At 43.7% G+C, this 16,640-nt stretch overlaps 1 protein-coding gene across 4 annotated transcripts in view; it reads left to right on the top strand.

The window, feature by feature from the left end:
* The window catches only part of TJP3 (tight junction protein 3), a 195,587-nt gene that overhangs the window by 144,568 nt on the left and 34,379 nt on the right, over positions 1 to 16,640 (top strand). For 3 of the 4 annotated variants that reach the window (XM_075204819.1, XM_075204817.1, XM_075204820.1), the window contains 3 exons: positions 12,411 to 12,621; positions 12,756 to 12,856; positions 12,947 to 13,312. In XM_075204819.1, coding sequence (XP_075060920.1) covers positions 12,411 to 12,621; positions 12,756 to 12,856; positions 12,947 to 13,312 — 678 coding nt within the window. The remainder of the gene's footprint in view (positions 1 to 12,410; positions 12,622 to 12,755; positions 12,857 to 12,946; positions 13,313 to 16,640) is intronic. The other variant, XM_075204821.1, reaches the window with a different exon arrangement.

Raw genomic sequence — 16,640 nt, 5'->3', positions numbered from 1 at the left:
TTACCAGCCCAAGTGTACCAGCACAGGAGTTCACTAGCATTGACAGTTACCCAGAAGGAACGTGGTTCTGAGCAGCATAAAGAAGCTCAGTGGTGGCAGCATTGCATGCCCCTCCTACTGTGGCAAGAGGGCGCATTTGGGATAACGAAAGGGAACAGTGGAAAAGTAAGCCCAGCCGGTTCGCACCAACAACAGACAAGGTGGCATAGGCAGTCCATCCTGTCACAGATTTCTGGTGGCAGCAGTGGGATAACCGCAGATGGCTTTTCGTGAACCAATCAGGAGAGCCGAGTTATTCAGGAGAGGAATAACTGCAGCCAGGAGAACATACAGGATGTTTGATTACACCAACGTGTCCAGGGCGGATCTCGAGACTCTGTGCAGTGCCAAGGGCATTGACATCAGCCATTCGCCAAACAGGGCGGAGGTGAGAGAGGTGCTGAGGGATTGGCACCGACAGCATGGTACCCAAGACGTCCAGACAGCAGGGATCCCTTCTCAACAACCTGCAGCGACTTCTACCCAGCAGACTTCACCCACATAACCATCCCCTCTATCCTATTATGAGCGCAGGGCGAGTTAAAGATCCAGCTAGCGGCCTTAGGGGACAATGCATCTGCAGCTGAGCAGGCACAGGTCATCGAGGCATGGCGCCAAGAGGGAAGGGCACCAACCATGCAGCCCAGGGGCTAGGCGCCCCCTAGAGGATCAGGACTGTCATCTCTACCTTGCCCTAAATTTGAGGACTGTGTTGGGAATATTGATGAGCACCTGCAGGTATTTTAAAGGACCTGCAGGCTACATGCTTTACCCAGAGAGGAATGGGTTAAGCATTTGGTGCCCACACTGCAAGGACGTGCAGTGGAGGCCTACCGTGGGTTTCCCACGGAGGACTGTTCGGACTATGATATAGGGAAAAGGGCACTCCTTAAACGGTACACTATTACCCCAGAGACCTATCGTCTGAAGTTCCGGGACTTTACAAAGGACCTCCACGCCACACCCATGAGGAGTTTGCCAACCTGTTGCGGGAGTCTGCCAGGAAGTGGGTGCGCCAGGCAGGTGCCCACACCGTGGATGAGGTAATAGACTTAATGTGCCAAGAACAGTTTCACCGCCGGTGCGCACAGGAGGTGACAGAATGGGTGCTGGATTCCTATCCATCCCATCCTAGCCAGGCACCCTGGAAGCCGCAGCCAAGCTGGCGGATCAGTATGTGGGCAGTGAGGCCACAATGGCACTGGTTAACAGCCAACCCCAAAGGACTGTACAAACAGGGGGACACCCCTCTTCTACTCACCCCCAAAAGCAAGTACCTAACCCTTCGGGTACCCCTCACCAGCCATTGCCCCGCCCGTCCCTGGGAGTTATCAGAGACCATCGGAGCTCAGGCTGGAGAGAAAGTGCTACCACTGCGGGTAAATCGGTCCTTTAAGGATGGACTGTCCCACAGCCCCAGCACCCCAGACACTGGCCCCTAATCTGATTACTGGGGCCCGGCTGACTTGCTTAACTGGCGAAGGTGAGCCATTAGAGACTGTTTCCACCCCTGCCAGTCCAATAGAGTGTGACGTGTCTGAAGGTGACTCAGTGGAGAGAGTCACCTGTGTGTCCAAAAGACCCCCCAAAAACATGTGGAGAAACCTGCAACCAGTCCAAGTGGGACCTCTGCAGGGTGAAGGACTGAGAGACTCAGGGGCCTCAATCACTGTAGTGAGTCCCAGGGGCGGATTGGCTATTGGGCTTACCTGGAATTTTCCCGGTAGGCCTGGGGCCTGATGAGGCCGACCGTCAGCTGCTTGATGTTTTTGTTTTATTATATCTTTTTTTTTTTATCATGACTGCTGGTCGACAATCAGGGCCAGCCTAATATGGGCACGGATTGGGTAGGGGAGAGAGGGGGCAGCGGAGGCCCCCTGAGTCAGGGGTGCCAGCAGGGGAGCATCGTTGTGGCCGCGGAACTTATCATAAACCCCACCCCCATGTGTGGCCGCATCCTTGTCCAATCCAGTAATAAACAAAGGTCCCATGGGACCCGCACCATGTGACTGGTGCCATCCCATGTGTACTGTGCAGGAAGCGCCGCTGGAATAAGGTAAGTGTGAGGGTGTGTTATGTCAATGTAGCGTGTGCTAGTGTTATGGCAATGTAATGAGGGTCAGGACAGGAGACCTTATGTCAATGTAGTGTGTGTTAATGTAGTGTGTGTTAATGTAATGTGTGTGGAAAGGGGGCTAATGTCAGTATAGTGTGTGTTTGGGTAGGGGGGCTAATGTCAGTATAGTGTTTGTGGACAGTGGGGCTTATGTTAGTATAGTGTGGGTGGGCAGTGGGGCTTATGTCAGTATAATGTGGGTGGGCAGGGGGGCTTATGTCACTATAGTGTGTAGGCAGGGGGGCTTATGTCACTATAGTGTGTAGGCAGGGGGGCTTATGTCACTATAGTGTGTGTGCAGGGGGGCTTATGTCACTAGTGTGTGTGGGCAGGGGGCCTTATGTTACTATAGTGTGTGGGCAGGGGGCTTATGTCACTATAGTGTGTGGGCATGGGGCTTATGTCACTGTAATGGGGGTGAGGACTGGGGTCATATGACATTGAAAAGGGGTGAGGGCAGGGAGGCTTATGGCAATGAAATGGGGGTGTGAGTTAGGTGGTGACTAATGGGTGATGGTGGGGCAATTTAGTTTGATAGTTGGGGGCCTAATAATTTAAGATGAGGCAGGACTTTTAATTTAATGCTAGTTCGGGGCTATTGAATGTGGGGCTGATTTTGGGAAATGGTTATATTTATTAAACGTAAATGCTATTTATTCCTGGTCCTGTTTGGACGTAGGGAAATAGGTTAATTTATTAAACGTGGATACTATTAATTTAATGTTTGGGTTGGTTAGGGGGAAATACATCTATTTATCAAATGTGAATACTTTTATTTTAATGGAGCTAGAGGGAGGCCTAATTATTAAACGTGCGTGCTATTGATTTAACGCCGGGGCTCATTGGAGTTTTCTTAATTTAATGCACCCAGGGCCGTCTTTCCCATTGGGCACAATGGGCAGGTGCCCGGGGGCCCTGCAGCCCAGGGGGGCCCGTCGGAGGCAGCAAAAAAAAAAAAAAACCTGAAAAAAAAGAAGAAAATACTTACCTTGCGGTCAGCTGGCGATCCGGCTCCCTCCATGGTCTCCTCCGTCTCGCTCGCAGTGCATGTTGGGCGTGACGTCATCACGCCCGCCCGACATCCATTGCGGAGCGCGACGGAGGAGGAGACCATGGAGGGAGCCGGATCGCCAGCTGACCGCAAGGTAAGTATTTTCTTCTTTTTTTTCAGGTTTTTTTTTTTTTGCTGCCTCCGACGGGCCCCCCTGGGCTGCAGGGCCCATATATATAATCTTTTTTATTTTTTTTGTATATATAGGGGCCCAAGATGTTCTTAAGAGGGCCCTGAATGTACCCATTTTTTTTCCAGATAGGACTCTCAACATTCCAGGATCCAGACAAACGGCAACTAAGCTAAAGACACCAGCTTCTGCTCTCCAGCTACTTAGCCCTCCTCCTCAAAGGTCCTCCACCCCACGTCCACTTTCGCTCCCTCCTCCCCCCTGGGGGTCTCCCTGTCTTCCGCGCCCCCCTTCTTGGGCCCCATCGTTTTCGGATCCTCCCTCCCCTTTCCCCGCCCTCTCTAGCTGTGCATTGAGCGTACTGAGTTGCTGTGTTTACTGTACTGTGCTGTCTCCCATTGTATTGTGATTTTGTTTGTCTCTGTACGGCGCTGCGGATGCCTTGTAGCGCCTTATAAATAAATATTAATAATAATAATTAATAATAATAATCCTGCTGCAGTATTGCAGGATCGCACTGCCAAGTTACTGTGGCAGATGGACTGCAGAAGGAAGTGCCTGTCGCAATAGTGTATCTGGACTGGTAAGATGGCCAGGAGTTGCGAGATGTCGTCGTTATGGATGACCTCACAACTGATGTGATTTTGGGCAACGATGTTGGGGGTGGAATTGTGACCGCATTTCTCAACACTATCACCCAGAGCCAAGCTGCTAAGCTACAGTCTTCAGGATCTACACCTGCACAGCCCAGCCTAGAGACCTGAGGGAATATCTAAACCCCGACACGGAACTTGGTGTAGAACACCAAGAATTGTATCTGTGAACTTATGACTTTTATTCTCACACACAATGATTTCAAATTCCTAGAAAAATTCAACCTTCAGAAAGTTGGGACTGCAATGGGCACGATTTTCGCACCCAGTTTTTTGCGAGTTTAGTAATGGATAGCTGGGAACAACACTACATTTATAATCCAAACCCATATTCTGAAAATAGTCATCTATAAACGGTATATAGATGATATTATACTAGTATGAAATGGTTATATGGAGTGCCTTAACCGTTTCTTTTCTTACATGAATACCAATGATTACAATCTTATATTTACGGCTATATTTGATTCCCTACAAGTGGAATACCTTGATCTGATCCTCATGAGCATAGGAAACACAGTGATCACTAAAAATGTCATTAAAACAGTAGATTCTAACAGCTACCGACATTTCAATATTGTACATTTGAAAAAATGGAAGACCAACATCCCCTTCTCACAATTTTAAAGGATTAAAAGAAATCGTAGCAATGAAGATCAATGTAGGGAAAAACTGTCCAATATATGCAGATAGATTTAAAAAGAGAGGCTATCCAGACCACTTGGTGACAGGAGCAATTGAGGAGACTCAAGCTATTGATAGATCAGATCTCTTGAGCTATCATAAGAAAGAGGCTAAGAAAGATATAGTTTCATTTATTACCCAATATAATAGTGGAGAAACAAAAATCAAATCCACCATTCGCATTGGGATATTCTAAAGAAAGACCCTATACTAAACGATATACTTCCAGCTAAACCTGTGGTTATTTTCAAAAAGAATTTTAAAGGTCTCCTAGTCCCGAATATGCTTACAGAAGATAAGAAACTGGCTACTAATCCTTTTGTGGCTATCAAATGGTTTAATAAGTGCAACCACTGCAGTATTTGCAGATTTGCTAACACACTGAAAAGAACTTTCAGTAATCATAATAATAGTAAGGAATACCAGATCAAACAACTTATGAACTGTCTTAGCACTTCGGTTGTATCTTTTTTAGAATGTTCCTGCGGTTTAAAGTATGTGGGAAAAACAAAACAGCCTTTAAAATTGAGAATACAAGAACATGTAGAAACATTAAGAACAAGGTAGAGAGCCATTCAGTACCTTGTCATTTCCTACAAAAACATAATTCTGATTCTCGTGAATTGAATTTTAGAGACATTGAAGACGTTACATTGGGCCCTAGAGGGGATGCCCTTGAGAAAAGACTCTCACAGAGACAGATGTTTTGGATCTTTGAATTTGGAACTATGACACCGCAGGGATTGAACGAAAGTTATGAGTTATTTCCTATAGTGCCTTAATTACCTCAGTATCTTAAATGTTTAGTTGGTACTAGATTTTATTAGTTTATTAGATTTCATTAGATTATATTCAATTTTTATACTTTATTCTTATAGCCTGATATCTTTTCTATTTTCAATAGATTGGTGGATTTCATGACATTTATCATTATATTTTGGTGTACATTTATGTTTTATTAGTAATATTTTATTTGAGATTTTCTTCTATATCTCTGTATTATCTATGATTTTATGCAAAAAAGGTCAACACGTCCTTATTAGTTTGTATTACATGGGGCATCCCATATATGTTTTATATAGATGTTTAATATAGATGGTTTATTTTGGCCTTTTACATTTTTTGAGTATGTATGAGTTACCATTATACTGCACACACCTGTAAGTAAATAACAGGCTTATTATACATCCAGTATAGAGGTGCCTTAAAATTACCTTCACATACCAAGTATATTTCATCACTTTTCCCTTATCCAATATGTCCATTGCATTATTATCAAACTGTCACTGCCCACACCTTAAATGGCTGCTTAGTATTTATATCATACACACATAATGGCTTTATAGTATACCTTTAATTCACCATAGGGTTCTGGCGAACATACAGCCATCCCCAATCTCTAGCATGCTTTATTTTGTTTTAAAACATTGACATGGCATTCTTAAGCGGTACAAGCCCCAATGCTGCTAGGGTGCAAGTATTCTAGACCACTCTATCATACTTTGAATTATTATTGCATGCAATTTTGTATTGTGTGTATACTTGTGTTCTAACCGGAACTGCTTTTGTTGAATATAACATTGCCAATAAATTTATGGTACCCAAAATGACCTTAATATCTACATTGAGTAATAAGCAGAGTGCTATGGGGCAACATTTCATCTTATTTTATTCATTTTGAAGATAGGGATCCCTACACTTACCTGCACAGCAGACCCCGCAGAGAAAGGAGGGAGAACATGTAGTACAGAATGCACTGCACTGATTTATCCCTCTCCTTCGGCTGTGTTGCATGACCTTTGTGCAGTGCGCAGGGAGGTCATGCAGTATGGCTCATTTAGAGTTGTATATATAACAAAACAAAAGTTGCTATTTAGAGTGCTCAAAAATATGCTGCCTATTCAATCTAAGTCACACCTACCAGTGACTATTCTAAAACAGTTTATCAAATAATCAATACAATTGGTACATATAATTAAATTTTATTTTTTGTTTAAAATAAAACAGATGTAGCATATGTCCAATAAAATAACAATAATTTCCAGATATACACTGATTGGTTCCTTGCCTCCACTCATATATTGTAATAACACTCCAGAAGAATTCATATCTTGTATAGAGGGTAAGTCGTTCACAATGTTTTTTCTTTTCCAAATGAACACTTAGCCAAATCATACTTTTTCCTTTGCGATTCCACTGTCTGTAAACAGGAACTTGCATACGATTTATGTTTCTCTTTTCCTCTTTTATTCTCAATGTTTGCTATCTTACTCCTCACTAGTTGAGTTGGCAATCACCAGATTCCAAAATCAGGCCAAATTGTGTATTTGACCATGGAGGGATTTTGGAAGCGATGAGTCATATGTAGAGGAAATAGAAAAAACAAAGGACAACTGTCCTAGTATATTATCCTTTATTTAAAAATAAACAATAAAATCTAAAATTAAGTATCAAACAGATCCTTATATGACAAGGCAAATCTATTTGTTGTACTCCAAGATTAAAAATACATCCAAACAATAAGTATAATGTCTGCCACATAAAAAACACAATGATTTCAAAAGTATTGTAGCAAATGAGAATGATGCATAGCAATTCACTATAAACTTTTGCCTAACACCTCAGTGGTACCCAGGGCCGGACTGGGACTAAAAATCAGCCCTGGCATTTAAAGCACACAGGCCCACGTGTTGTGGGCTCCATGCACTATATTGTTGCACACTGATGCTGGCGCAGTACAACATGATGTAGTATGAGTGTGTGTGGGGGGGGGGGGGGGTATTTATTTCTCCTAATGACCCTCAACATTACATTATTAGCACCCCAATTACATCAATAAATACCATGACAATACATTATTAGTACCCAAATTACAGCAATAAATAACCCCCCACACACACTCATACTACATCAATCACCCCCACATTACAGCAACCAGCATCACCCCCCACATTACAGCGTCCAGCATCACCCCCCACATTACAGCATCCAGCATCACCCCCCACATTACAGCATCCAGCGTCACCCCCCACATTATAGCAATATCCTCTCCTACTTATTAGCAATACTAAGCACCAAACACACTACAACATTGCCACCAGCACGTCACCCCATACTACAGCAATACCACCAATTATACAGATGCCACTGTAGGAAACAATGTTTTGCTTTTTTCAAATCCCCCACAAAATAGCAACAACGAACAGAGTACTTACACACACATATAGATAACAGGTACCCTTTTTCCTCAATTAAATAGTAATGGCAGAATTTTCATGAATAATTCCACATGAAATAAAACTAGCATACATCTAAAAAAAACATAACTATTGAATGATCAGTTGAACCCACACGGCCGCATTAAAAGAAATAATTGGATGTGATCCATCAGTTTGATTAGATAGGAAACATTTAGATTATTTACCTGGAGACGTCTACCCCCTTGACTCACAGGCAGGGCTGACGAGGAATTTTGGGCCCCGATACAGCAACTTCTTTGGGCTCTCATCATATTCAACAATGAAAGACTTGCCTTTGGCAGAAGTTCATATGATGCCACACCGTAGTGTGCCCAGTTAATATTATGCCACATCGTAGTGCCCCAAGGTCATATTATGCCACATAGTATTACCCTCAATTCATATTTGGTCATGCAGAAGTGCCCACAAATCATATTATGGCATAGTAGTGCCCCCAAAACATATACCATACAGTAGTGCCCACAAATCATATTATGTCACAACAGTGCCTCCAAATCATATTATGCCACAATAGTGACCCCAAATAACATTATGCCATAGTAGTGCCCCCAAATCATTAGTAAAGCCCATACAAAAACTCATTCACAAATAAAAATTGGTAGAGCATATCAGATACTGAGTGGGAGTCTCAAGAGCAGCTTAATACATCATTTACAATGCAAACTAAAATAGATATATTGACACAATTACAGATAAAATTTATGACAAGCAATGTTTTTTCCTCTTAATTAAAAATCTCTGTACAGATAAATATGCAAAAAGCATTTCAGCGCAATAATGAGCAATACATAGTGTTAAACATTATTGGATACGCTGTAGTGTCCCCAGTTCAAGAAAGGATGGTTAAAAACATATTGCAGACGAGAAAATATATGAACTTACCTGATTATGGCATCCTGTGTTCTGTTCTCCTACTGGGCGCGCTGGGCGAGGAGGGATCAGCAGCTGTCAGCTTACACAGGCAGTCGGGAGCAGGAATAGAGGGCAGTGGTCGAAGCAGAAATTTAGGAGTGGGGGTATAGAAAATATAAGTGAATGGAGTATGAAGGCTTGATTTTTTATTTTTTTTAACACTTGTCCCCTCTGTGCATTTACATTATTCATTACTACTTGTGTTTTATGATAGCTGCATCCCTGACATTTAAATTCTTAAGATGTCTCTCCCTTTACACTTTCTTTTACCTATGCCCCTGCACCATCTTCTCCTTTGTCCCTCTCACTTAACCCCCTGCACCACCTTCTCCGCTGGCTCTCACACATCTTCCTGTACCACCTACTCCCCTGGCTCTCTCACACATCTTCCTGCACCCTCTACCACCCGGCTCTCTCACTCCTCTTCCTGCACCCTCTACCACCCTGGGTCTCTCAGCCCCTCTCCCAGCGCCCCCTTCCCACTGGCTCTCTCACCCCCTCTCCCAGCGCCCCATTCCCCTTTGGCTCTCTCACCCCCTCTCCCAGCGCCCCATTCCCCTTTGGCTCTCTCACCCCCTCTCCCAGCGCCCCCTTTCCCTTTGGCTCTCTCACCCCCTCTCCCAGCGCCCCCTTCCCCTTTGGCTCTCTCACCCCCTCTCCCAGCAGCCCCGGGCTCTCACCCCCTCTCCCAGCACCCCCTTCCCCTTTGGCTCTCTCACCCCCTTTCCCAGCACCCCCTTCCCCTTTGGCTCTCTCACCCCCTCTCCCAGCAGCCCCGGGCTCTCACCCCCTCTCCCAGCACCCCCTTCCCCTTTGGCTCTCTCACCCCCTCTCCCAGCGCCCCCTTCCCCTTTGGCTCTCTCACCCCCTCTCCCAGCGCCCCCTTCCCCTTTGGCTCTCTCACCCCATCTCCCAGCACCCCCTTCCACTTTGGCTCTCTCACCCCCTTCGGCTCTCTCACCCCCTCTCCCAGCACCCCCTGGCTCTCACCCCCTCTCCCAGCACCCCCTTCCCCTTTGGCTCTCTCACCCCCTTTCCCAGCACCCCCTTCGGCTCTCACCCCCTCTCCCAGAACCCCCTTCCCCTTTGGCCCTCTCACCCCCTCTCCCAGCAGCCCCGGGCTCTCTCACCCCCTCTCCCAGCACCCCCTTCCCCTTTGGCTCTCTCACCTCCTTTCTCAGCACCCCTTTTGGCTCTCTCACCCCCTCTCCCAGCACCCCCTTGCTCTCTCACCCCCTCTCCCAGCACCCCCTTCCCCTTTGGCTCTCTCACCTCCTTTCTCAGCACCCCCTTCGGCTCTCTCACCCCCTCTCCCAGCACCCCCTGGCTCTCACCCCCTCTCCCAGCACCCCCTGGCTCTCACCCCCTTTCCCAGCACCCACTGGCTCTCACCCCCTTTCCCAGCACCCCCTGCTCTCTCACCCCTTCTCCTAGCACCCCCTGGCTCTTTCACCCCTCTCACAGCACCTCTTCCCCTTTGACTCTCTCACCCCCTTTCCCAGCACCCCCTTCCCTTTTTTACTCTCGCCCCCCCGGCTCTCACCCCCTCTCCCAGCACCCCCTGGCTCGCATCCCCTGGCTCTCACCCCCTCTCCCAGCACCCCCTGGCTCGCATCCCCTGGCTCTCACCCCCTCTCCCAGCACCCCCTGGCTCGCATCCCCTGGCTCTCACCCCCTCTTCCAGCACCCACTGGCTCTCTCACCCCTTCTCCTAGCACCCCCTGGCTCTCTCACCCCTCCTCTTCCCCTTTGGCTCTCTCACCCCCTTTCCCAGCACCCCCTTCGGCTCTTTCACCCCCTTTCCCAGCACCCCCTTCGGCTCTTTCACCCCCTTTCCCAGCACCCCCTTCGGCTCTTTCACCCCCTTTCCCAGCACCCCCATTGGCTCTTTCACCCCCTTTCCCAGCACCCCCTGGCTATCTCACCCCCTCTCCCAGCACCCCCTGGCTATCTCACCCCCTCTCCCAGCACCCCCTGGCTATCTCACCCCCTCTCCCACCACCCCCTGGCTATCTCACCCCCTCTCCCTGCACCCCCTGGCTTTCTCACCCCCTGGCTATCTCACCCCCTCTCCCAGCACCCCCTGGCTCTCACCCCCTCTCCCAGCACCCCCTGGCTTTCTCACCCCCTGGCTATCTCACCCCCTCTCCCTGCACCCCCTGGCTTTCTCACCCCCTGGCTATCTCACCCCCTCTCCCAGCACCCCCTGGCTCTCACCCCCTCTCCCAGCACCCCCTGGCTATCTCACCCCCTTTCCCAGCACCCCATGGCTCTTCCACACTCTATCTAGAGATAGTATTACAATTTGACGCCAGGCGTTTCTGTGTCATGCTGTCTTGTCAAACTGTAATACTATCTCTACCACAGTGCTTTTTATAACATAGTACTGATTTCAGTCAGGGGGCTAGAATGCTACTACCTATCCTTCGTTACAGGCTAGATTTTCTCTGCATATAGTTGCGGGTCACAGAGGCTGCATAACAGAGTTAGACAAACAGTTTTGACCTTACAAAGCAGAACCACTCACAGAGGCTGCATAACAGGGCCCTTTACAGGGAATCCTTTGTTAGATTGGCAGTTTTTGATCATATAAAGCAGAACCACTCACAGAGGCTGCATAACAGGGTCCTTTACAGGGAATCCTTTTGTTAGATAAGCAGGCTCGATCCTACAAGGCAGAGCCATTCACAGTGGGTTTTTTAATCCATAACAATTGGATAACGACACCTAAGGATTATTAATCATCCACTACTGTATAGGTGTTATTTAGGATTTGATAATCCAATTAACACAGTCTTTATGTAACACAGCATACTATATGAAACTGTGTTATATGATTCGCTTATTCAACTCTATTTAGAGTGATTATGTGTACTAATGTGTTTTATTATTGACACATATTTCCAATAGGATTATAATTTCATTAACCCTATACTTACCCCTTGGCAATTTTCATAATGCCACTGATAGGTTTAGATATCAGTTATTTTGACTAAAATAGTAAGGGTATTTCACCCACACCGGAGATGTTAGACAGATACACAGTTTAGCAGATAATACTGCTTCTTAATAGTATTTTCAATTTTGGTCACTATCAATCATTTACATTTTTTAATTTTCGCTAATTTTGTGTATTATCATTAATCCCGGATATTATATCAATAAAGTTATGTTTTTTTTAATAAACGCATTTCTTTCATTCTGATTGCTTATAATTATCAATGTAACCCCCAGAGTGCCCCTCTATACATATTCTCTCTTGCTTTTTGTTCTGGTCTTAAATGGTATAGTATGTGAGGGTGCACCAAAATTCAGAGATTTATATAACAGGTTATACCTGTTTTAATTTAAAATATCTCTGAAAGGGTTCTCCCAGTACGGTCTACAACCTTTTAGATTTGCCAGAAGTGCCAGATGGCCAGTCCGGCCCTGGTGGTACCTCTTTCTAGTGAAATAATAATCGGTATTGTCAGAGAAATTGTTTCATTCTAAAGAATTGCTGCCTGTACTGCTCGTATGTTACTTTCAGCTATGTATCAAGCTAACAATTCCCTTTCCTATTTAGGATAAGCATGCACTATTAGATATCACACCTACAGCAGTGGAGCATCTGAATTATGTGCAGTTCTACCCAATTGTGGTTTTTTGCAACCCAGAGAATAGACAGGGAGTGAAGGCAATGCGACGATGGCTACTCCCCGAATCTAAGAAGAGCTCACGCCGCTTGTATGCACAGGCTGTGAAACTACGCAAGAACAGTTCCCATGTTTTCACTGGTAAGTACGTAGTTACCATCCTTAACTTCTATGTTCTCTGTTCACTCTTATCTCTCTCTCTCTCTCTCTCTATCTATATATATATATATATATATATATATATATATATATATGCTATTATTTACATTTTTAAGCCACTATTAACTTGAGCGGAGCAAGTGACTCATGGCTCCGCAGCCTTAAGGAAATTATTCGGACAGAGCAAGCAAGACCAATATGGACTACTGAGGAAAAGGTAAAAACTTCAGTTTAATTGCTTTAGAATTACAGCGGGGGACTATTACTGCATCACATTAGCTATAAAATTTGGCTTGTCTTATATCAGGCTGAAACACCAATCACAGAACCACTGGACCTTCTCAATGAATCGGCTGCTGGGACCACAGACTACCTGAGCTGCGACAGCCGTGTTAACAGTGACTATGAGGAGACAGATGCTGAAGGTGGAGTCTATACTGACCAGGAGCTGGAGGAGGAGTTTCAAGAGCCTGCATTGGCCCGGTCTTCTGAACCAGTTGTTGAGTACCAGCCTTCCTATCACAATGTCAACTCACTATATGATTCTTCATATGACTACAGAGGCCAGTCTCCTGTTAAAACCTCTTCCTACCATGGATCAAACTCGCCAACTGAACCATCGTATCCTTACAGAAGTTATTCACCGTCTCGCAACACTTACAGCCCCCCACAGGTAAAAATATTTGTTTATAAAAATCATGATCCATATGTCATAGAAATTAAAAATTATATGAGCTTTAACAGATTCTGTGATTCAGGCATAAGAACTAAAAATGCTCAGGTTCACATAATTTCAATTTGATGGCCAAGTTGTAAGAAAAAACACTCATTTTTAAAGTGTTATATCATTGGGGGATTTTCATTTTAAAAAAAAGTACATATATGGTATATAGAATTGTGTTTATAATTTATTATACACTAAGCAGCCTGAAAACAAATATATAGTAAGTGATTTACAGTATGTTGCAAATAATTTATACACAGTTACTTCTTGAAATTGGTTACGTTTTCTAACTAAAGTTATGGGGAAATGTGAGACTTAATGAATGCCCTAACATAGTAATTGTACACAATACTTTCTCAAATATGTGATTATTAGAGATCAATTGGAGAAAAAATACCATAACATTAACATTGTGTAATTTTATTTCTCTTGATCTAAATAGTAGCACTTTCTGGTATGCCACCCCTCAAGGACAGGTAGTTGTTTATTTTCCTTGCTAAAGCTCTCAAAACCCCCATATTAGCAAGTAAAATAAAACACTTAAAAGCAAACACTGCTGCTAAAATTAAAAAAAAAGCAAACTGTGCTGCTATAAATGTTAATGATGATAATAATAATAACAACAAAATGGATTGTAACTAAGTACGGCCATTTATAGTAATAGCCCAGAGTGGTAAGGTTAAATATTTTTTTATATATTTTTAATAATGAAAAAATGCTTTATGCAAAGAATAGGGTTATTTCGCCCTTTGATTATGCAGAACTTAATTATATTGTGGAATCTATTTTCTACTTTTTGCAGATTGTCTTTACTTGAATTCAATCTAATGTTACAAACACAGTATTTTGAAACATTTTTCAATGTTTACGTGAGAAAATAAAAGAAAAAACAAAACACCACTCAACATTATTGTACATACACATTAATGTTGCATACATAACTTTCATTACTACCCAGACAACATTACCTTTCCCCAGAGCATCACATGTAGAATATAAAATCACCTTTCCATAATATAGACTTGAGTGCCATGAGGCCTTTACCTGCAAACACCTAGCAATTTAATGTTGTGCAAGAGATGTAATTTAACATATCCCAAATAGTCATGTTAACAGTTCACAGTCCTGTAGGCATCATCTGAGGAAAGTTCATCCATCTAGCCTGTTATAATTTCTCTGTGGATATGTGACAGTTGTCCAGTTTCATATGATTTATACTATATATCCATTGTTTTGCTGAATGTACCTGTTCAGATATTCACAGTTGTGCTTGAAATAAAATTCCCTGTTTTGCTAATTTGCTGCAATTGTCCACAACATTTTCCTTCAGGTATACCAAAAGGCACTGCAAGGATGTTTTAGGGATAGTGACAATATATTCTTTACTTTTTTTATTTGCTGACACTTGTCTTCCCAATATCTTACAGACTTGTGACACCTTCATATGACGTTAATTAAATTTCCAGTGTCCAATTAGCAATTAATATACAGGGGAGATTATCTTGGATCTTATGTAGCCGAAGAGGTGCACAGCATGACCTATACAAAATGTACAACCATCCTCAGTCATTGAGGATGGCTAATATAGTTCTGCTGAGGGGTTTCCAGAATGTCTAACCATTGTTTCACTGTCATTTCCCCATTTAGTGTGAGCTGGAAGAAATGTACCCATAGCATATACATTCATCATACATTACCGACCCCAACCCCTTTGTTCCATATGCATTGCATTCTATATCTTCTATAGGATGTAAAGTTCAGAGGCCAACCATGTTGTTTTACTCTGGAAAGATATAGGGCCTGATTTATTAAGGCACAAATGAACGTGTTGTGCGTTTTAAAAAACAAAACAAACTAACATAAATCGTGAATATGCACATCCGTATTCAACAAGGAGCGGATGTATATATAGGTCTAGGTCCGCTCTGCTCTAACACAGTAGACTGCAGGATACGTCCAATAAATATGTGGAATAAAAAGTCACAAAAGAATGCACAGGAAAAAAATTCAATTAATTTCACCTGTTAAACTTTTTCTTTTTCAATTTTTTTTTAAATAAAATATATTTACTAGGATGTTATGAATGTCTACTGTACATAAAATGCATTTTTTTTAGTTGCTCACTTTTGCAAAACACATGTCTAGCTTGCATATACAACTGTCATCACTTTCCCTCGGCACTTATCAGACTAGTAGCTTGGTGCAAATGATATGACAGAAAAACACGTACTTTTTGAGATGCCCAAAGCTTGAATCGATGCTGCATCATGCGCTTGAGGTCGTGCATTCGAGCTTGGCATGCCCTTACTGTACATTGACTATGTGCATGCTCCCTTTACCCTTCCTGTACCGCCCATGAAATCGTAGGCTGTAGTCCTTAGCGCTCAAAGATTAATTGGATGTTGCTATGTTCTCCGTAATTTCTAGCCATGTGCAGAGCGATTTTACACAAAATACAGCACATATCGGTATTTTCATTCCTTAATGAATTGGGGCCCATAGAGAGGTGGAGATACAAATATCTAAACTATACTTATTGAATTATACAGGGTGATTCAAAAGTCGCAGTACACCCTTTTATTTCAAAAACTCTACAGGAAATTGGGAAACCTGAATACTCCAGTAAGGTATGGGTGACGTGGTCTATCTTTTACGGTATGTACCAAACATGGGCGCCATCTTGAAATCGGCCAATCGGCCCAATTCCTTTTTTTGAAATAAAAGGGTGTACTGCGACTTTTGAATCACTCTATATAATTCAAACCAGTTAAAAATTCAATCAAATTCGGGCAGTTAAAAGGCCTTGAACATGTTTGCTGTACTTTTGGGATCAAAAGTCACTGCATAATTCATCATCATCATCCATTTATATAGCGCCACTGATTCCGCAGCGCTGTACTCATTCACATCAGTCCCTGCCCATTGGGGCGTACAGTCTAAATTCCCTAACATACACACAGACAGACAGACAGAAAGACTAGGGTGAGTTTGATATGCAGCCAATTAACCTACCAGTATGTTTTTGGAGTGTGGGAGGAAACCGGAGAACCCGGAAGAAACCCACACAAACGGGGAGAACATACAAACTACATACAGATAAGGTCATGGTCGGGAATTGAACTCATGACATCAGTGCTATGAGGCAGAAGTGCTAACCACTAAGCCACCGTGCTGTCCATAATTCAGCTATCAGAGGAGAGTGGTCTGCTATATCTCTAGTCATATATTTAATGAAGTTTACCCAGGAGGCCATAATCGAGATTACCAATGGTCAATG

Source organism: Mixophyes fleayi, chromosome 1 (assembly GCF_038048845.1).
Source record: "Mixophyes fleayi isolate aMixFle1 chromosome 1, aMixFle1.hap1, whole genome shotgun sequence".
Taxonomy (NCBI): domain Eukaryota; kingdom Metazoa; phylum Chordata; class Amphibia; order Anura; family Limnodynastidae; genus Mixophyes; species Mixophyes fleayi.
The sequence above is the reverse complement of the archived record's forward strand: the minus strand, read 5'-3'. Positions and strand labels throughout refer to the sequence as shown.